This window comes from Heptranchias perlo, chromosome 1 (genome assembly GCF_035084215.1).
Source record: "Heptranchias perlo isolate sHepPer1 chromosome 1, sHepPer1.hap1, whole genome shotgun sequence".
NCBI lineage: Eukaryota > Metazoa > Chordata > Chondrichthyes > Hexanchiformes > Hexanchidae > Heptranchias > Heptranchias perlo.
This window is the reverse complement of record NC_090325.1, coordinates 101,976,332-101,998,268: the sequence shown is the minus strand read 5'-3', so window position 1 is coordinate 101,998,268 and position 21,937 is coordinate 101,976,332. Positions and strand designations below refer to the sequence as shown.

Genomic DNA, 21,937 nt, shown 5'->3' with positions numbered 1-21,937 from the left:
GAGTTTAACGTTAGCCAATCAAAAGTGAGTGAGGAGGAATGAAAAACACTACATTTAATTCCCGCAGTTTGCCACGAGTAAGGGTAATTGACAACCCTCAGTTGATGTAAATGTATTAAAAAAAGTTTCCAGATTGTATGGGACAAGATTTTCTCTCAGTACTATTGCAAGTACAACTGAGAAAGAAAGACATGTTAACATTTATAGAGCATCACATCATGCCATCAAATGTTTCAGTACTTCACAGTGAATTACTTCTGAAATCCAGTGATATTTATGTAGACATATCCAAGAAAAAATGGCTGTATATAAACCCAAACTTGTAGCACTAACAGGATAAAATCTGATGTTGCATTACTTGGAGGGGAGAGTTATCATATCTTTCACTCACCTAATCTGGAAAACAATTACCATGCATAATGCCAATCACTGTTAGCAATGTACCACATTGAACAAGGGTATAAAAACATCAGATATAATTATCTGCACTTTGAAGCTTTCTATGATAATTTAAATTCTCCCTCTGTTCTTCAAGCTCAATTTGAAAGTTTGGAATATTTCCAATGGAACAAGGGCCCTAAGCAATTTTTGAATGATACAAAATTGTTACCATAATAAAAGGATTAATTTCATCAAAAAAAATTGGAGTGTCAGAAAATGACTTAAGAGTGGGGTAGATTTTTATCTTTGTCACCTGGGCAATAATGCAGCAGAATTAAAATTGGGCGGGTTCTATAACGGGTGGGCAATCTGTTCCACCAGATTACCATCTTGGCAGTGAAGACAAAAATCTCCCCCAATGTATGTGATAAAATGAAAATGTGTCAACACTTATTTCATATCTAACTTTCTTATCTGGATAATGCAAAGTTGAGAGCTAAAATAGGCATGTGAACAGCAAAGATGCGAATTCAACAATATGTGCGCACATCTGAGGTATTCCTATTGTGTTAGTGATTTATTTTAAATTACTTTGATTAAATTGGACTTCCTGGGAATAATTCAATTTGGGTCATTGTTTATATAACTGTATTAGCACAAGTGGCTATTGAAGCCGGGGATATCTCAACATTTGAGGGAGAATTCGATAAAACACTTGAGAAAAAAAACTAAAAAGGTATGGGGAAAAACAAAAGAAATGGGATTAGAGTAGACGGCGGTTGAATTGGATAACCCCTGAAAATGGGCACAGGGATCACAGTACGCACTTAACACGATACAATCGTGTTGCCTGCTGTTTTAAATGATTGCTGCGTGCAGCCAGCACTACCTGCGCTGTTGATTGGCTGCACGCATCAGCAGGGGGCCCTGATATCACGAGTGGCTCGCGCTTCCTAAAGGCAGCCTGCACCTCTTAAAGGGGAGGGGCACTGTGGTGGGAGCCCTTTCAAAACTGAATCCGTGCTGTGATACTTTGAAGAATGGCTGCACCTGAGAGAGAGCGTGCACCAAGGTTCTCTGATGATGCACTGGAGGCCTCGGTGCAAGAGGTGGAGAGAAGGAGGGGCAGCCTGTATCTGCAAGGGGGAGAAGGGTGCCCTCCAGACATGTGCTCAAGTGGCAGTGGGAGGAAGTAAATACCATGAGCATAGCTCCAAGAATATGGATGCAGTGCAGGAAGGTGGTCAATGATTTAAAACAAGTTGTCAAGGTGAGTGAGTTCAAGTTTCAAGTGGCATATCGTACCAACTGCACCACTAGCCTCATCCACTGCTCAATTCACTACACCCTCATCACCCATCCAACCAACAATCTCTTTCACTCAGTACTCAACCGTTCAAATCATATGCTTTATCTCATCCTCACACACTTAGTACTGTTGCAAGCCTCACACCCACTGGTAACTATTCAACCATGACAGCCACATCACCCAAACACCTTGCAGGACACTCACTGACACACATCCCTCTTTCTTGCAGGAGAAGGTGGGGCATAACAGGAGGCAGCAAGTGGCAGTGGCTCCATGGAACATGAACCTGCTGTCCTCTCTCAGGATGACATCATTCCTGCTCCCACCCCTGCCACTCCGCCAGTGCTCTTGCTGTTGCCTGTCGGCCAGTCAGCCCACTCTCTGTAGAGTATTGAAACTTTATCCAAGTTTAGGGAACCTCCAAAAACATATGCAAATACACCAGCAGCCAGAAGAAATAATCCAGCAAATAACCTGTAACTCCTGCATGATCCCTTTAAATGCCCTTTAAGTCATGTGAGGTTAAGATGGTGAATTGGATGGAGTGTGGAGTTCCAAAACAGCAGTGGTCCCTTTAAATCAGCGTTGCACACTGGTTCGCGTCATAATCTCCCTACACAGCATACTGCCGGCGGTCGTTAGGTGCGTGCGCACAAACCCCTTTATCATCAAGATGGCACCATGAACACTTCCCGTTGGAAGCGTGCGCAAGCATCTCGGACCCCATTTTAAAGGCTTTGTTGGCCACGTAGCACCTAAAAAACGGCGGCTAAATGACCCAATTTCACCCCCGACAATTCTTGTGTGGAGCCAACATCAGAACAGACACAATGGGCCAAATGGTCTCCTTCTATGTTGAAATTTCTACTTCAGTTAAGTAAGTGAAATAAAATGCACGTACCATTTTCAAGCAAACACTGGGGTATTTGCTTTTCTTTTATTGCCTGTATCTTCTCTGTGTCCCACTGAAGGCATTCTTTATGATCTTTGTAAGGCCTTTCAAAAGGGCTGAATGTCTCCAGTAATTTGTAGGTTCTAGTCACGGCTTGTTCATAAACAGTTGCATTACGACTGTCAGGAGCCCCAAAATCAGTATTTATAATCCAAGCTCTTAATATTACATTGCTAATGACAATAGAGCGTCTAATCAAATAATCGAGTCTGTATAACATAATGCTTGGAAATCTCACCCACAGAGTCCGATTCATCAAGGTATGAAGATGTTTCTCACATTTCCATCTTTTCTTGTAAACAGTGACTCCAATTTTGACATCGGTTGAAACTATCACCTCAACACCAACAGTACTTGGTTCAGAGCATAAATATTCAATAGAAAGTTTGTAGTCAGCAACTACCATGTCAGTCACATTAATGAATCGAATGAAATCTTTATACTCTCTGTTTCTCAAAGATTGTAAAACAGATGTAGTTTGTGTTGTATTTGTACTGTATAAAGGTGCTGGCATCTGAAAAAAATTTTTTCACAAAAACAAACTTCTGTTAAATTCAGCATCTGAATAACATGAATGTTGTTTAATATTTATTGTTAATATTAAATGTTATATTTAAAAGATCTAAAAATATTATCACTGAAAACAGAGAGTAAGGGCTCAAGGTAGTTGCTCAGACTGGCAAAAGGTGGGAAAAGGTGTTCCACAAGGATCGGTGCTGGGACCACTGTTGTTCACTATTTACATAACGATTTGGACTCAGGAATCAGAAGTACAATTTCAAAATTTACGGATGCCACCAAATTGGGGGATAGAGTTAATACTGAGGAGGACTGCGACAAAATACAGGAAGACAAAATACAGCATGCAGAATGGGGGGGGGGGGGGGGGGGGGGAGGTGGTAATTATCTATGTTGAAATTGATTTGCCAAGTGTGAAGTGGTACATTCTGGTCGGAAGAATAAGGAGGCCACATACTACTTGGATATAAAAGTCTAGATGGGGTAAAGGAGCAGAGGGATCTGGGGATAGATATACTAATCACTAAAAGTAGCAGTGCAGGTTAATAAGGCCATTAAAAAAAGCAAACCAAGCACTAGGGCTCAATTCAAGGAGGATATAATTGAAAAGCAGAGAAGTTATGTTAAACTTGGATAGAACCTTGGTTAGACCACACTGGGAGTACTGTGCACAGATCTGGTCTCCAGATTATAAAAAGGATATAGAGGCACTGGAAAAGGTGCAAAAAAGATTTACTAGGATGATACCAGAACTGAGAGGTTATACCTATCAGGAAAGATTGAGCAGGTTGGGACTTTTTTCTCTAGACAAAAAGAAAGGGTTTCATAGGTTAGACGTGGAGAAGATGTTTCCACTTGCTGGGGAGACCAGAACTAGGGGTCATAAATATGATAGTCACTAATAAATCCAATACAGAATACAGGAGAAGCTTCTTTACCCAGAGAGTGGTTAGAATGTGGAACTCGCTACCACAAGGAGCAGTTGAGGTGACTAGCATTTTTTTTTATTCGTTCATGGGATTTATTGCCCATCCCTAATTACCCTTGAGAAGGTGATGAGCCATCTTCCTGAACCACTGCAGTCCGTGTGGTGAAGGTTCTCCCACAGTGCTGTTAGGTCGGGAGTTCCAGGATTTTGACCCAGCAACGATGAAGGAACGGCGATATATTTCCAAGTCGGGATGGTGAGAGACTTGGAGGGGAATGTGCAGGTGGTGTTGTTCCCATGTGCCTGCTGCTCTTGTCCTTCTAGGTGCTAGAGGTCGCAGGTTTGGGAGGTTCTGTCGAAGAAGCCTTGGCGAGTTGCTGCAGTGCATCCTGTGGATGGTACACACTGCAGCCACAGTGCGCCGGTGAAGGGAATGAACGTTTAGGGTGGTTGATGGAGTGCCAATCAAGTGGGCTGCTTTGTCCCGGATGGTGTCGAGCTTCTTGAGTGTTGTTGGAGCTGCACTCATCCAGGCAAGCGGAGAGTATTCCATCACACTCCTGACTTGCGCCTTGTAGATGGTGGAAAGGCTTTGGGGAGTCAGGAGGTGAGTCACTCGCCGCAGAATACCCAGCCTCTGACCTGCACTTGCAGCCACAGTATTTATGTGGCTGGTCCAGTTAAGTTTCTAGTCAATGGTGACCCCAGCATAGATGCATTTAAGGGGAAGCTGGATAAACACAAGAGGGAGAAGGGAATAGAAGGATATGCTTATAGGGTTACATAAAGTAGGGAGGGAAGAGGCTTGTGTGGAGCATAAACACCGGCATGAATCTGTTGGGCCAAACGGCCTGTTTCTGTGCTGTACATCCTATGTAATCACCTGAAATTGACCTTTAGGATTTCCTGATAGGATAACTAGATACTTCAGTCAAATAACATTAATAAAAATACTAAGAACGTACGAATTAAGAGCAGGAGTAGGCCCCTTGAGCCTGCTCTGCCATTTGATAGGATCATGGCTGATCTGATTGTGACCTCAACCCTACTATAACCTTTGACTCCCTTGTTAATCAGGAATCTATTTAACTCAGCCTTAAAAATATTCAATGACCCTGCCTCCACTGCTCTCTGGGGAAGGGAGTTCCACAGACTCACGACCCTCAGAGAAAGAATTTCTCCTCACCTCCGTCTTAAATGGGAGACCCTTTATTTTTAAACTGTGGCCCCCAGTTCTTGTCTCTCCCACAAGGGGAAACATCCTCTCAGCATCTACCCCTTCTCATCCCCTCAGGATCTTAGATGTTTCAATAAGATCACCTCTCATTCTTCTAAACTCCAGTGTATACAGGCCCAACTTGTTCAACCTTTCCTCATAAGATAACCCCCTCATCCCAGGAATCAATCGAGTGAACCTTCTCTGAACCGCCTCCAAAGCAGTTATGTCCTTTCTTAAATAAGGAGACCAAAACTGCACACAGTATTCTAGATGTGGTCTCACCAATGCCCTGTACAACTGTAGCAAAACATCTCTACTTTTATATTCCATTCCCCTTGCAATAAATGACAACATTCCATTTGCCTTCCTAATCACTTGCTTTACCTGCATACTAACTTTTTGTGATTCATGTACTAGGACATCCAGATCCCTCTGTACCTCAGAGTTCTGCAATCTCTCTCCATTTAAATATACTGCTTTTCTATTCCTCCTGTCAAAGTGGACAAGTTCACATTTTCCCATCTGCCAAATTTTTGCCCACTCACTTAACCTATCTATTTCCCTTTGCAGACTCCTTATGTCCTCTTCACAACTTACTTGCCTACCTACCTTTGTGTCATCAGCAAATTTAGCAACCATACATTCGGTCCCTTCATTCAAGTCAGTGATATAGATTGTAAATAGTTGAGGCCCAAGCACTGATCCCTGTGGCACTCCACTCGTTACATCTTGCCAACCTGAAAATGACCCATTTATGCCGACTCTCTGTTTCCTGTTAGCTAACCAATCCTTTATCCATGCTAATATGTTAACCTCTACACCATGAGCTCTTATTTTGTGGTAGCCTTTGATGTGGCACCTTGTCAAAAGCCTTCTGGAAATCCAAGTGCACCACATCCACAGGATCCCCTTTGTCCACATTGCTTGTTAATTCCTCAAAGAACTCTAATAAATTAGTCAAACATGATTTCCCTTTCACAAAGCCGTGTTGACTCTGCCTGATTACATTGAGATTTTCTAAGTGCCCTGCTATAACTGCCTTAATAATAGATTCTAGCATTTTCCCTATGACAGATGTTAAGCTAACTTGCCTGTAGTTTCCTGCTTTCTGTCTCCTTCCTTTCTTGAATAGAGGAGTTACATTCGCTATTTTCCAATCTGATGGGACACTTCCAGTATCTAGGGAATTTTGGAAAATGAATACCAATGCATCTACTATCTCTGCAGCCACTTCTTTTAAGACCCTGGGATGAATTCCGTCAGGACCTGGGGATTTGTCAGCTTTTAGTTCTAATATTTTTCTTAGAACCCTTTCCATGATGATTGTAAATGTTTTAAGTTCCTCCCTCCCTTTCACCTCTTGATTCACAATTATTTCTGGCTTGTTATTTCTATCCTCTACATTGAGGATGGATGCAAAATATCTGTTCAATTCATCCACCATTTCCTTATTCTCCATTATTAATTCCCCAGACTCACTCTCTAGAGGACCATCGCTCACTTTACTTACTCTTTTCCTTTTTAAATACCTGTAGAAACTCTTACTATCTGTTTTGATATTTCTAGCTAGTTTTCTCTCGTACTCTAATTTCTCCCTCATTATTATTCTTTGTCTTTCTTTGCTGTTTTTTATATTCTGACCAATCTTCTGACCTGCCACTAATCTTCGCGGAATTGTATGCTTTTTCTTTCAATTTGATACTATCTTTAACTTCCTTAGTTTGCCACGGATGATACGTCCTTCCCCTAGAGTCTTTCTTTCTCGCTGGAATGTATTTTTGCTGAGCGTTATGAAATATCTCATTAAATGTCTGCCACTGCATCTCTACTGACATATCCCTTAACCTAAGTTCCCAGTTCACTTTAGCCAGCTCTGTCTTCATGCCCTCATAATTGCCCTTATTTAAGTTTAAAACACTAGTCTTAGACTTACTCTTCTCTCCCTCAAACTGAATGCGAAATTCAACCATATTGTGATCATTGCTACCTAGAGGCTCCTTTACAATGAGGTCATTAATTAATCCTGTCTCATTACACATTACCAGATCTAGAATAGCCTGCTCTCTGGTTGGTTCTAGAACGTGCTGCTCTAAGAAACAGTCCCGAAAGCACTCTATGAACTCATCTTCCAGGCTACCTTTGCCAATCAGATTCTTCCAATCTATATGTAGATTAAAATCACCCTTGATTATCGCTGTTCCTTTCTCACAAGCCACCATTATTTCTTCCTGTATACCCTGTCCTACAGTGTGGTTACTGTTAGGGGGCCTATAAATTATTCCCACAAGTGACTTCTTGCCTTTTCTATTTCTTATCTCCACCCAAACTGATTCTAATCTTGATCTTTAGAACTAAGGTCATTTCTCTCTATTATAATCATGTCATCCTTAATTAACACAGCTACCCCTCCACCTTTTCCTAGTTTCGTGTCCTTCCAAAATGTCAAGTACCCTTGAATATTCAGGTCCCAGTCTTTGTCATCTTGCAGCCATGTTTCTGTAGTGCCTATTTATTTCTATTTGAGCTGTCAATTCATCCATTTTGTTACGAATGCTATATGCATTCAGATACAAAGCCTTTAATGCTGTCTTTTTACTATTTTTGCAACCTCTAGCCTTATCTGCTGGTGCACTCTTAAGTTTGCATGCTCTGTCCCTTCCTGCCACTCTCTGATTATCATTTCCCTTATTGCTACCTTGCTCTCTTGCCTTGTCTTCTTTCTTTAATTTATCACATCTTCTCTTACTTGATCCCTCCATTATTTAGTTCAAAGTCTTCTCTACTGCCCTAGTTATATGATTCGCCAGAACACTGGCCCCAGCAAGGTTCAGATGAAGGCCGTCCCAGCAGTACAGCTCCCACTTACCCCAGCACTGGTGTCAGTGCCCCATGAATCAAAACCCATTTCTCCCACACCAATCTTTGAGCCACAAATTTAACACTCTCTTATTTACCCTATGCCAATTTGCTCGTGGCTCAGGTAACAATCCAGAGATTATTACCTTTGAGGTTCTGCTTTTTAATTTAGCCCCTAGCTACTCAAAGAAGAAAAACTTAAAGCAGACGATTGGTAATCCTGTAGTTCTTGCTTCTCTAACTAAAAAAATTTGAAGTTTAACAGTTACTCTTTTCTGGAAAAGCTGGGACTTATTTATATATTTTATTTGATATAAATTTACATTCACTGTGTCATTTTCACAGCCTCCAGTTATGCGCCTGGGTTCTGATTGAGGGGGCAATTGACCATGGACATTGCCACAGCTTCAACTGACACTGCAGCAGCCAGCCATTTCCAGCACTTCCAGAAGGGAAGGAATTTAACCTGTGGCATTAGCCGCTGAAAAACGATTGAAAAAGTGTTGCTGTCCTCTTTTGCTGATTTAGGTAATCCAGTCAATTGCTGTGCAAATGATTGGATTACAGGACCAGACTTTTAAATTTCAAACTCACCTCCACCCTTCAGGCCTAGAAAAGCTGGACGCCAGGGACTCACATGCATTCCATGTTGCTAAGTGCTTAAATGACGTAAATACATTATATTATGTATTGTTCTTATTTACACGCCATTGTAATACATCTGCCCATTTGCAGGTGGGGTATTTTGGGCCTATTCCCAAAATTATCTGAATTAAATGTAAGCGATTTAGGACAGAAAGCAAGAGAAACATCTTTACACACAGTTGTGAGGCTGTGGAATTCACTTCCAGGGATAATGGTTGAGACAGATAATGTGTCAACATTCAAAATTAGATAGGTGGATGAAGGAAAAGGACACAAGAAATAGGAGCAGGAGTAGGCCATATGGCCCCTCGAGTCTGCTCCGCCATTCAATCAGATCATGGCTGATCTTTGATCTCAACTCCACTTTCCTGTCCGATCCCCATATCCCTTCATTCTCCTAGAGTTCAAAAATCTATTTATCTCAGCCTTGAATATACTCCACAACTGAGCATCCACAGCCCTCTGAGGTAGAGAATTCTAGAGAAACGGGTTTGCAGGAATATGGGAACAGGTTGGGTAAATATGATTAGGACTATTTACTTGCGTGGAGGGTAAATGCCAACGCTGATTGGGTCAAAAAGCCTATTTCCATGTTGTAACTTCTATGTTTTTCTAACAGAGTGGAAGAAGGATGGAACCTTGGCAGATCTGGATTCTGCCCAAAATTCCAGCCCCTCCCCCAGCAGTCTGCCATGTACCATCCTCCCTGGCTTTGATACCACGATATTTTCCCAGATGGAGGGAGAAGAAAGAATTAACTTCACCTGCTCTCATGCACCTCACAGCCGCAAATCTAAAGGGGAAGAGTCAGCTTTTTGGGGACAGGGTTTCAATCACTTGGTTCTCGATGGTGTAGTTCCAAATAATTTTCTGAATCTAACTTTTCTATACCATTTATTATCTTGTATAACTCTGAAAGATCACCTCCCATGTGTCCTTTCAAGACTGAAACGCCCAAGTTTATGTAGTCCTTCCTCATAATTAAGTCCTTTGATATTAGGATTCAGCCCTGTGGCACTTTTCTGCACTGCCTGCGTATCCTGAATGTCACCCTTATGTCTTGGTGACTAGAAACAGAGTGCTCAAGGTGCAGTTTGATCAGAGCACTGCACAGTTTGAGCATGACTTTCTCTGACTTATACTTCACTGTTTTGAGTTTATAGATTTTTTTTTGTTTTATTGATTCTTGCTCTCCAGTGATTGGACATGTTGAAGGTCAAATCTGTTAAGACCCTTAAATCTTTTTTAACTTCACCCATAGGTATCCTTACACCATTAATGGAGTATTTGTGGTGCCCATATTTCCTTCCTTAGTGCAGTACTTTATACTCGTCAGTATTAAATTTCATCTGCAATGCATGCTTATAAACAGAAGGGTAATTTTTTTTTCCAAGTGACAATACTCTTTGTTGTGTTAAAAGCATTATCTCAGAGCTGGAGCAGATCACCTGCTCACCTCTTTATTCATGAACAGTGCACCTTACTCGCTAATAAAGAAAATTGAAAGACTCGCATTCATATACAGGAGTGCCTTTTCAGATCTTCGAGAAACATCTCAAGGTGCTTCATGTGAGTTTTTATTTCTTGCAGTGGCTATTGTTATGTAGGCACAGCAGCCAATTTGCATACAAGATCCCACATCAGCAGTCAAATGAATGACCAATTAATGTGTTTTTTGGTTGCATTGGCTGAGGGAAGAATGTTGGTCAGGACATTGGGAGAACTCACTGCTCTTATTTGAATAATGCTACAGGATCTTTTAATCTTCATCTGAACAGGATATTTAATGTCTCATCTGATGGGCAACACCTGTGACAATTCAGCACTTCCTTAGCACTGTGATGACATGTCAGCCTAGATCATGTGATCAAGTCCTTGGATATTGGAAGTTGTGCCAGAAAACTGAAAGGTTGACGATGTAACTGATCTGTTCAAAAGTAGAGAAAGGGATAAACCTAATATCAGTAGTGGGTAAGCTTCTAGAGGCTATATTATGGGATAAAATTATTAGAAATACATGAGTTACTTAAGGACAGCCAGCACAGATTTGTAAAAGGTAAATCATACGTGACAAATTTATAGGAACATAGGAACTAAGGAACAGCAGTAGGCCATTCAGCCCCTCGAACCTGTTCCGCCATTCAATGAGATCATGGCTGATCTGTATCCTAACTCCATTTACCTGCCTTGATTCCATATCCCTCAATATTCTTGGCTAACAAAATTCTATTGATCTCAGATTTTAAATTATTAATTGAGCTAGCACCTACTGCTTTTTGTGGGAGAGAGTTCCACACTTCTACTACTCTTTGCATGAAGAAGTGTTTCCCAACTTCTCTCCTGAACGGCCTGGCTCTGATTTTAAGGTTATGTCCCCTTCTCCTAAACTCCCTACCAGCAGAAATAATTTCTCTCTATCTACCCTATCATTTCCTTTCAAAATCCTAAAAAGCTCAATCATATCACCACTTAACCATCTGCATTCCAGGGAATACAAGTCTGGTTTATGTAAGCACTCCTCATAATTTAACCCTTGGAGCCCTGGTAACATTCTGGGGAATCTGCTCTGTACTCCTTCCAAAGCCAATATATCCTTTCTAAGGTGCAGTGCCCAGCGTTGTACACAGTACTCCAGATGTGGTCTGGCAAAGATGTAGTATAGCTGCAGCAAAACTTCCTCCCCTTTATATTCTAGCCCTCTAGATATAAAGGCTCACATTCCATAACCTGACCACTACATTTTAGTGATCTGTGTATTTGATAAAGTTCTTTGAGGAAATAATGGAGTGTAAATAATTAAAGAAGTCGAATGGATGTTTTCAAAAGGTGTTTGATGAGGCGCCATGCAGGAAGTGTGTTGATAAAATTAAGGTGCATGGTATTAAAAGGAATATGGCAACATGGATAGAAAGTTAGTTAGTTATTACACAGAAAACAGAGAGTAGTGATTAATGGATTTTTTTTGGATGAAGGGGATGTGAACAGTGGTCACCCCCAGGCCATGGTGCTGGGGCCACTGCTCTTCTCAATATGTATAAAAATTTCATGGACATGGGTATATGGAGCACAATATCAAAATTTGGAATTGACACGAAAATAGGGAGCGTGGACAACTGTGCACAGGGCTGAATGCAACTTCAGAAAGACATAGGTAGGTTAGTAGATTGGACAGATAGATGTCAGATGCATTTAATGTGAGGTGATATATTTTGGGAGAAGAATAATGAAAGGTCATATACACTAAAATAGTAAAACTTTAAAAGGTTTTAAATGGTAAAACTTTAAAGAGACTTAAGGATCCAGAAACACAAATCTTTAAAAATGAGAGGACAAATTGGAAAATCTGTGAAAAGAACACATATGAGATCGTTGGTTTTATAATCAGGAGCATAAGGCACAAAAGCAAAGAGGTCGCGCTACACCGATGCAAATTGTTGGTTATGTTGCAATTATAATATCGTAACTATTTTTCAGGCACCTTACTTTAGGAAGCACGTCAAAGCCAAGGAGAGGGTTCGGAAGAGATTCACCAAGGTGATATCAGGGATGAAAAGCTTTAGTTATAAGAGAATAAAGAAACTGGGACTCTTTCAGAGCAGAGAAAGTTAATAAAACAGATTGAAGTGCTCAAAATTATGAAGGGTACCAATAAGGTAAATCAGCAAAATCTATTTCCACTGGTCAATGAGCTCATAAATTTAAGATAAAATTGGGAGATTGTGTTTTTTTTTTAAAACAGAGATTGTTAGGAGACGGAATCCCCTACCAGAAACAACCCTGAAAGAATCCAGAACAGTTTTTAAAAAGGAAGTGAATGAATATTTGAAAAAAAAAGCTAAGAGTATTGGGAAAAGGTAGGGGAGTGAAACCAGGTGGATAACTCATTCAGGTGAATGTGCTGTAAAATTCTAAGATTCTAAATCATGAGGTGGGAGGAACCCACAATCGTCCAGCTCAAATGAAAGAGTGTCACTATCTGAAAAAAGCTGACACCAGGAACCTAAAAGAACAGGACGCAGAACAGTTGGGAAGCAATAGATTAGCTTGAATAAACAGTAATCTTTTGAGGTCAGCGCACGCCTATATCCCTGTTCAGTATTACCTACCAACACCAATAACCACCCCAGACAGGGCAGCCAGTGGGAATTCCTCATCCTCCTGCAGGTGGATATCACAATCTGGTCACCGTCTCAGCTTCCATCGCTATGCATTTTCCATTTGTGTTTTATTTCCTCGAATTAATCGCTGTTATGCCTATGCTGAGTAAAGAGGAGTTTTGTGACTAGCAGTTTAAGATTTTAAAATAAATATAAATCAGTTCAGCAGTTTTAAAAAGAAAGGTCTAATCGTCAGATAAATCCTAGTCTGGGTTTTGAGAACCTGCCCCCACTCCCCTTACCTGTGGTCCCAGGTTGGGTGCAAACCACAACCAGCTGACTGGCGGATATCAGAAGTCGGCAGGTGCATAATGTTGATCTTGGGTTGGTCTCGCAGACGTGGAGCAACCGCAGATACTTCCGGGAATCGCACGGCCAATGGCAATAGAGGCTACGGTGCGACCCAGGAAGATCGAGCCGCATCCTGGTGGGGCAAAGCGCCCCGCTGATCAAATAGACTGGGGCACAAGTGGTACTGAAACATTTAAAATAGAGCCGATAGCTTTTACAGTGTGTGTTGTGTGCGTGTGTTTGGTTTCACCGTGTGCTCTTTCTTGAAGGATTTATGATATAAGCCTTTTTCCCATTTTTTTTCTAAGAACCAAATATATATAAAGTGTATGCACAATATGCGGGTCAGTGTATCCAAGATTAAGGAATCGGTAAATCGTGCTGTATATACAGTATTAGTTCTGCACCAGATAACTTTTAATTCAACCCCTGCCACGTAGCTGTAAATACAACAGTTCTCAAACAGGATTAAGGGAACTTTGTTTTAACTCTATCATCAACCACTTTGAATGAATCACTTGCAACTTATTGCAGCTGAATTCCTCATTAAAAGCCAAAGTTTCTCCAGTGGACCATCAAAATATCAAACTACCGAGACACGTTATTTACTGTACAATTATATTTACCAAAGCAAACATTTTTCTGCTTCTACTTTTTAATAAAGGAGTCCTGAAAGCTCAGTTCTTAAAATAAATCTGTTTTGTTTAAATGAATTCTTTCTGCAAGAAATTTGTTGGAACGATCATTGAAAAACATCACCAGTCCTTTGGTCCGAAGCCCGTGATTTGCGCTTTTGCTTTGTAGTTTAGGATTTCTATTTTTTTTAAATGCTATTAAAGAGAAATAGTTTTATTGTAAAATTTCAACGGAAAATAAGCAAAAACAAATCGACCGCTTACCAAAAGTTTCAAACGAACGCAGAAGTCAATTACCGACGCTGTCACCAAGAGTTTACCATCCAGGAAGTCAACACTTCTGTTCATATGAAGCCTTAACCAAAAATAAACAATCCGGGCGTTAAGCTTTCAATTAGATTGGACATTGAGTCATTAAATCGAAACCAAGTTGGGAAATTAATTTGATTTGAAGGCTATGAAAATGGATCAGAATCCACATTTTTGATTAGGTGGGTGTGCTGCAGGAAGTAATATAGAAAGCATCGAAAAAAGGAAACTAAACTATGAAAAGGAAACAAAACAAACCTGGTTCCTCGGGCTTCACTGCTCTCGATTTCCTTTTGGGTTTCACTCCCACTGCTCCTCGCTCCTCTGCTGGAATACTGAATCTGCTGGTGTGCAACCGAGGCCACCGTTAACATCCACTGGACCGCTGGATCAACCACTGCTGGTTCACAGACTCTACGTCTCCCTGGCTCTCCAATTTCCACTGGACAACCTCCCGCTAATACTCTGGCACTTGAACAACTTTTGGACTCATGCCCTCCACAACCTGGACATTCATTTGCTGATGCTGCAAGCTGACTCCACACTGTCTGGTAGCCAACTTCATCCCACCACAGGACCTCAAACTTTAACCTCTTCCTCCATATAAACTCTCCTACCCATATTCACAGTCACCCTTTTGACCTTGCAATCTCATGTGGCCTCTCTACTTCCATTGTTTCAATCACGGACAACGCCATCTCCCATCACTACCTTGTACCCCTCACCAGCCACATACCCCTAACCCTTCGAACCCCATTTCTTTTTGTATCTGCCCCAGGAAAAAACTCTCCCCCAAGTCACTTACGACTGCACTTTCAAACTCACAACTGCTTAGCCTTTGGCTCTCCATTTGTCACAATACTTCTGCAGCTATCGATCTGCTCAATCACTCCATCACCATTGCCTTTAATGCCCTTGGCCCTAGTGAAACCCTTACTCTCTCTCAGACTGGTGGTTCCCCCGGTATGACCCCTAACTTTGCTTTCTCAAGACAAGGGTCACTCACTTGCACGTATCTAGCGCACAATTGGTTTACCATCCATCAACAGATCTGGACGGACCACAGCAATCACTATCGGGCCTTGCTCTCCTCTGCCAAAACCGCTCACTGCTAAAGGATCACCCTGGAGGGCACAAATAACCCTCAGCTTCTTTTCTCCACTACCAACTATCTCCTAAAGCACATCTGCACCATCACCTCCAACAAGTACAAGGAGCTCATGGACTTCTTTGTCATTAAGGTTGAGACCATCCGTTCTGCTGCTTTCACACATCTCCTTCCTCTGGTCCACCAGGCCAAACCTCCCCCAAAATCCTCTCCCTGACCTGCCCCAGGCCCGAACTTGCATCTTTCTCTAGTTTATCTCCCAATTCCCCTCATGCTCTCTCTGAGCTCATCTTGTCCACAAAAATCCACCTCCTGCTCTCCTGGCCCCATTCCCACTAAGCTGCTGACCATCCAATGTCTCTGCTTGGCCTTCATGCTAGCTGACATTGTAAATGAGTTCCTCTCCTCAGGTACTGCCCTCCTCCCTTTCAAAACCGCCATTATCACCCCATCCTCAAAAAACCTACATTCAACCACAGTGTCCTTGCAGACTACCAGCCCATCTCAACAACAACAAATTGCATTCATATAGTGCCTTTCACATAGTAAAACATCCCAAGGCACTTCACAAGGTCGTTACCAAACAAAATTTGACACCGAGCCACAAAAGGAGATATTAGGATAGGTGACGAAAAGCTTGGTCAAAGAGGTAGGTTTTAAGGAGTATCTTAAAGGTGGAGAGAGAGGCAGAGAGGTTTAGGGAGGAAATTACAGAGCTGAGGGCCTAGGCAGCTGAAGGCACGGCCGCCAATGGCGGAGCGATTAAAATTGGGGATGCACAAGAGGCCAGAATTGGAGGAGCACTGAGGACTCGGAGGGTTGTAGGGCTGGAGGAGGTCACAGAAATAGGGAGGGGCGAGGCCATGGATGGATTTGAAAAACAAGGATGAAAATTTTAAAATCAAGGTGTTGCCGGACCAGGACCCCATGTAGGTCAGCGAGCACAGGGGTGATAGGTAAACAGGACTTGGTGTGAGTTAGGATACGGACAGCAGAGTTTTGGATGAGCTCAAGTTTATGGAGGATGGAAGATGGGAGGTTGGCCAGGAGAGCATTAGAATAATCGAGTCTAGAGATAACAAAGGCATGGATGAGGGTTTCAGCAGCAGATGAGCTGAGGCAGGGGCAGAGAGGGGCGATGTTTCCCACCAAACTGCCGACCACCCAACTTCCCTTCCTGGCCCCCATGTTAGCTGATATTGTTAACGGTTCCTTGTGCTCAGGGACTGTCCCCCTCCCCTTTAAATTTGCCATCATCTTGCCCCCCCCTCAAGAAACCCACCCTTGACCCCTCCGTCCTTGCAAACTATCGCCCCATCTCCAACCTCCCTTTCCTCTCCAAAGTCCTTGAATGTGTTGTCACCTCCCAAATCCGTGCCCAAATCTTTCCCACATTTCCATGTTTGAATCCCTTCAATCAGGTTTCCGTCCCTGCCACATTACTGAAACGGCCTTTATCAAAGTCAAAAATGACATCCTATGTGACTGTGATCATGGTAAACTATCCCTCCACATCCTTCTCGAACTGTCTGCGGCCTTTGACACGGTTGACTACGCCATCCTCCTCCAACTCCGCTCTGCCCCTGTCCAGGTCTGTGGGACTCCTCTCACTTGGATCACTTCTTACCTATCCAATCATAGCCAAAGCATCTCCAGCAATGGCTTCTCTTCCTGCCCCTACACTGATACATCTGGAGTCCTTCAAGGATCTAACCTCGGACCCCACCTCTCCCTCATCTAAATGCTTCCCCTTGGCAACATCATCCAAACACATAGGGCACGATTTTAAAAGGGAAAAACAGGTGGGTTGGGGGCATTCAAAATCTCAACCATTTTGGACCCGCCCCCAACTACCCATTTCCGTTTTCACTGGGACGGGACGAGGGGCGGGCAAACAACCCGCTTCCAGGAGGTGGGTTGGTGATTAAAACTTTTCAAGGAGGCTGCAGGCCTCCATTTTTGCAGAGTTTCCGATTTCAACCCCGGTGGGGGGGGCGGGATTGCCGGGCCTTCTCTTTCACGCCACGTGAAAGAAGGCGAGAAGGCCTGAGACTAACAGGTAGATCACTTCTGGCACAGCTTGTGGGCCCGGAGGAGCAGGAGTGCTTCCCACAGGCCCAACATGCCTACCAGCAGCGATTCCCCAACGATCGCGGACTCCCCCGCCCCCGATCTCCAAACCCCCCCAACAATCGTGGACTCCCCCGCCCCCGATCATTGCCCCTCCCCCAACGATTGCGGACACCCGTGATGACCCCCAATTCTGACACCTCCCCCCATGATTGACCCCCGATCCCTCCCCCCGTGACCCCTGTGCCAACCCATGCCCTGTGACAACCCGTGCCCCCATGCCCCCCCATCCATAAAAACAAAGGCTTACCTGAAGACTTACCTGAAGATGTCCTCTCCCTGGCTGGTCTCTCATCTGACTGAGACCAGCCCGTCAATCAGCCGGTCAGTCAGACAGCAAACTGACAGGGTTTCCCATCTACAATTTGACCCCCTCGTCGCTCCCTTCCCAGCTTGGAGTCAAAATCATGCCCATGATGTTAGGCTACACATGTATGCTGATGACACCCAGCTCTACCTCTCCACAATCTCTCTTGACCCCTCCACTGCATGTATGTTGTCAGACTGATTGCCTAATATCCAATGCTGGATGGCCCACAGTCTCCTCCAGCTAAACATGGGGAAAACTGAAGCCATCATCTTTGGTCCTCCCACAAACTCCATAATCTATCCACTGATTGTATGCCACTCACCAGCCATTGTCTCAGGTTGAACCAGATTGTTTGCAACCTTGGTGTCCTATGTGACCTGAGCTGAGCGTCCAACCATATATCCTTTCTATCACAAATGTTGCCTACTTCCATCTCCATAACATCGCCCATTTTCGCTCCTGCCTCAGCACATCTGCTGCCAAAACCTTCATCCATGTTTTCATCATCTCCATGCATGATTATTCAAATGCTCCACTTGTGGCCTCCCAGCTACCATAAACGTAAGCTCATTCCAAAACTCTGCTGCCAGTATCACAATCTGCACTAAGTTCTGCTCACCCATCATCCCTGTGCTTGCTGACCTACTGGTCTCCTGGTCCCTCAAAACCTCAAATTTAAAATTCTTATCCTCCTATTCAAATCCTTCTATGGCCTCGCCTCTCCCTATCTCTGTAACCTTCTCCAGCCCCACAAGCCTCCGAGAACTCTCTGTTCCTCCAACTCTGGCCTCTTGTGTGTCTCCTGCTCCCTTTCCCCCACCATTGGTGGCCGTGCCTTCGGCTGCCTAGGCCTGGAATTCCTTCCTTAAACCTCTTTACCTCTCCAGCTCCCTCTCCTCCTTTAAAACCCTCCTTAAAACCCACCTCTTTGACCTAACTTCTATTCACCTCTCCTAATATCCGCTTATTTGGATCAGTGTCAATCTTTGTCTGATTATGCTTATGTGAAGTGCCTTTGTCATTTTTTTTCATTAAAGGGGCATAGTCTCAGAATAAGGGGTCGGCCATTTAGGACTGAGGTGAGGAAAATTTTCTTCACTCAGTGGGTTGTGAATCTTTGGAATTCTCTACCTCAGAGGGCTGTGGATGCTGAGTCATTGAGTATATTCAAAACTGAGATCGATAGATTTTTGGACACTAAGGGAATCAAGGGTTATGAAGATAGGGTGGGAAAGTGGGGTTGAGGTCGAAGATCAGCCATGATCTTATTGAATGGCAGAACAAGCTTGAGGGGCCCTATGGCCTACTTATGCTCCTATTTCTTATGTTCTTATGACACCTCATTGACTATAACTCTAATATGGTTTCAAACTGAGGGTAAAAAAGTGCAGAGGGTTCCATTTGACCTTTACACAATGTTTATTTGAACTTGGATTGAGTGTGCTGATGTTCCTGCTTATGCTGTCAATACCTTTAAATTTTTGTGCCCAGGAGGGTAGCTCTGCAAGTACTAAGCCCGCTTGGCTGAGAGGACAGATTCACAACCAGCCAATATACATCAGGAGTAAAAACAGAAAATGCTGGAAATATTCAGCAAGTCAGGCAGCATCTGTGGAGAGAGAAACAAAGTTAACATTTCAGGTCGATGACCTTTCGTCAGAACTGGAAGATGTTAGAGATTTAACAGTTTATAAGCAAGTACAGAGCTAGAGAGAAAAGGGTTGGGGGGCGGGCAAGAACAAAGGGGAAGGTCCGTGTTAGGGTGGAGGGCAGGACTCATTAAATTACAAAAGGGATGATGGTGCAAGGGGTGGTAATGGAACAAGTAAAGAAACAAAAGATGGGTCCAGAGGAGCTGTAAATAGCGACAGCAGATCCATTATGGTTATGATCTGAAGTTATTGAAATCAATGTTGAGTTTGAAAGGTAGCAAAGTGCCGAATCAAAAGATGAGTTGCTGTTCCTCGAGCTTCCGTTGAGCTTTATTGGAACAGTGTAAGAAGCCGAGGACAGAGAGGTCAGAGTGGGAGTGGGACGGGGAATTAATATGGCAAGTGACCGGAAGGTCAGGGTCACGCTTGCGGACAGAGTGGAGGTGTTCAGCAAAGCGATCACCCAATCTGCATTTGGTCTCCCGGGTGTAGAGGAGACCGCATCGTGAGCAGTGAATACATGAAACATTGATTTCAGCAACTTCAGATCATAACCATTACTCTCATTTCTTTGAACAGCAGGTGCTGGTAATGGTTCTGCTGTTGCCATTTACAGCTATTCTAGACCAATTTTTTGTTTCTTTATTGTCCCATTACCACCCCTTACAGCATCATCCCTTTTGTTATTTAAACACTCCTACCCTCCATCCTATCACAGACCATCCCTTTTGATATTTCCTCCCCCACCCCGACTTTTTCCCTGCCTCTGTTTTTCCAGTTCTGACGAAAGGACATCGACTTGAAACGTTAATTCTGTTTCTCTCTCCACAGACGCTGCCTGACCTGCTGAGTATTTCCAGCAACCGCAGTATTTTGCTTTTGTTTTAGAGTATAAAACATGTACTGCCTTCTGTGAGTCGATATTATAGCTAGTCATTCCCTGAGTGGCGATAACGGAGACTTGGCTCAAAAAAGGGCAGGATTGGATACGAAATATTCCAGGATATAAGGTGTCCAGGAAAGATAGGGAAGGAAGAAAAGTAGGGTGGAGGAGGTGGCAGTATTGATTAAGGAGAATATTGCAGTGCTGGAGAAAGAGTATGTCCTTGAGGGTTCAAGGTCAGAATCTATTTGGTTAGAGTTAGGAACAATAGAGGTGCCATTACACGACTGGGTGTATTCTATAGGCCACCAGCTAGTGGGAAGGAAATAGAGGAGCAAATTTGCAGAGAAATTACAGACAGGTACAAGAACTATAGAGTAGTGGTAATGGGGGACTTCAACTATCCTAATATAAACTGGGATAGTAATAGTGTAAAGGGCAAAGAGGGGGAGGAATTTCTGAAGTGTGTTCAGGAGAACTTTCTTGATCAGTATGTTTCCAGCCCAACGAGTAAGGAGGCATTGCTGGATCTGGTGCTGGGGAATGAAGTGGGTTAAGTGGACCAAGTGGGGGAACATTTAGGGAACAGTGATCATAGTATCATAAGGATTAGATTAGTTATGGAAAAGGACAAGGAGCAATCTAGAGTAAATATACTTAATTGGTGGAGGGCCAATTTCAGTGGGTTGAGAACAGATCTGGCCCGGGTAAATTGGAATAAAAAAATGGCAGGTAAAACTGTAAATGAACAATGGGCGGCCTTTAAAGAGGAGATAGTTCGGGTACAGTCAAGGTACATTCCCACAATGGGGAAAGGTAGGGCAATCAAAGCCAGAGCTCCCTGGATGACGAAAGAGACAGAGAATAAGATGAAGCAGAAAAAGGGGGCGTATGACAGATGTCAGGTTGATAATACAAGTGAGAACCAGGCTGAATATAGAAAGTAAAGAGAAGTGAAAAAGGAACTAAGAAGGGCAAAGAGATACTATGAGAATAGACTGGTGGCCAACATAAAAGGGAATCCAAAAGTCTTCGATAGGCATATAAATAGTAAACAGGTACGTAAGGTGGCAAAGGGCATGGCTGAGGTACTAAATGAGTACTTTGCATCTGTCTTTACCAAGGAAGAAGATGCTGCCAAAGTCACAGTAAAAGAGGAAGTAGTTGAGAAACTGGATAGGCTAAAAATTGATAAAGTGGAGGTACTAGAAAGGCTGGCTGTGCTTAAAGTAGATAAGTCACCTGGTCCAGATGCGATGCATCCTAGGTTGCTGAGGGAAGTAAGGGTGGAAATTGCAGAGGTGCTGGCCATAATCTTCTAATCCTCCTTAGACATGGGGATGGTTCCACAGGACTGGAGAATTGCAAATGTTACACCCTTGTTCAAAAAAGAGTGTAAGGATAAACCCAGCAACTACAGGCCAGTCAGTTTAACCTCGGTGGTGGGGAAGCTTTTAGAAACAATAATCCGGGACAAAATTAATAGCCACTTGGACAAGTGTGGATTAATTAAAGAAAACTAGCATGGATTTGTTAAAGGCAAATTGTGTTTGACTAACTTGATTGTGTTTTTTGATGAGGTAACAGAGAGGATTGATGAGGGCAATGTGGTTGATGTGTATATGGCATTTGATAAAGTGCCACATAATAGGC

At 43.0% G+C, this 21,937-nt stretch overlaps 1 protein-coding gene across 1 annotated transcript in view; it reads right to left on the bottom strand.

Moving 5' to 3' along the window:
- LOC137335469 (protein sel-1 homolog 3-like) overlaps window positions 1–2,996 on the bottom strand; it is a 67,787-nt gene extending 64,791 nt beyond the window's left edge. Inside the window, exon 1 of the mRNA XM_068000844.1 lies at window positions 2,592–2,996. Coding sequence (XP_067856945.1) covers window positions 2,592–2,898 — 307 coding nt within the window. The 5' untranslated portion in view covers window positions 2,899–2,996. The remainder of the gene's footprint in view (window positions 1–2,591) is intronic.
- Window positions 2,997–21,937: the final 18,941 nt, after the last annotated feature.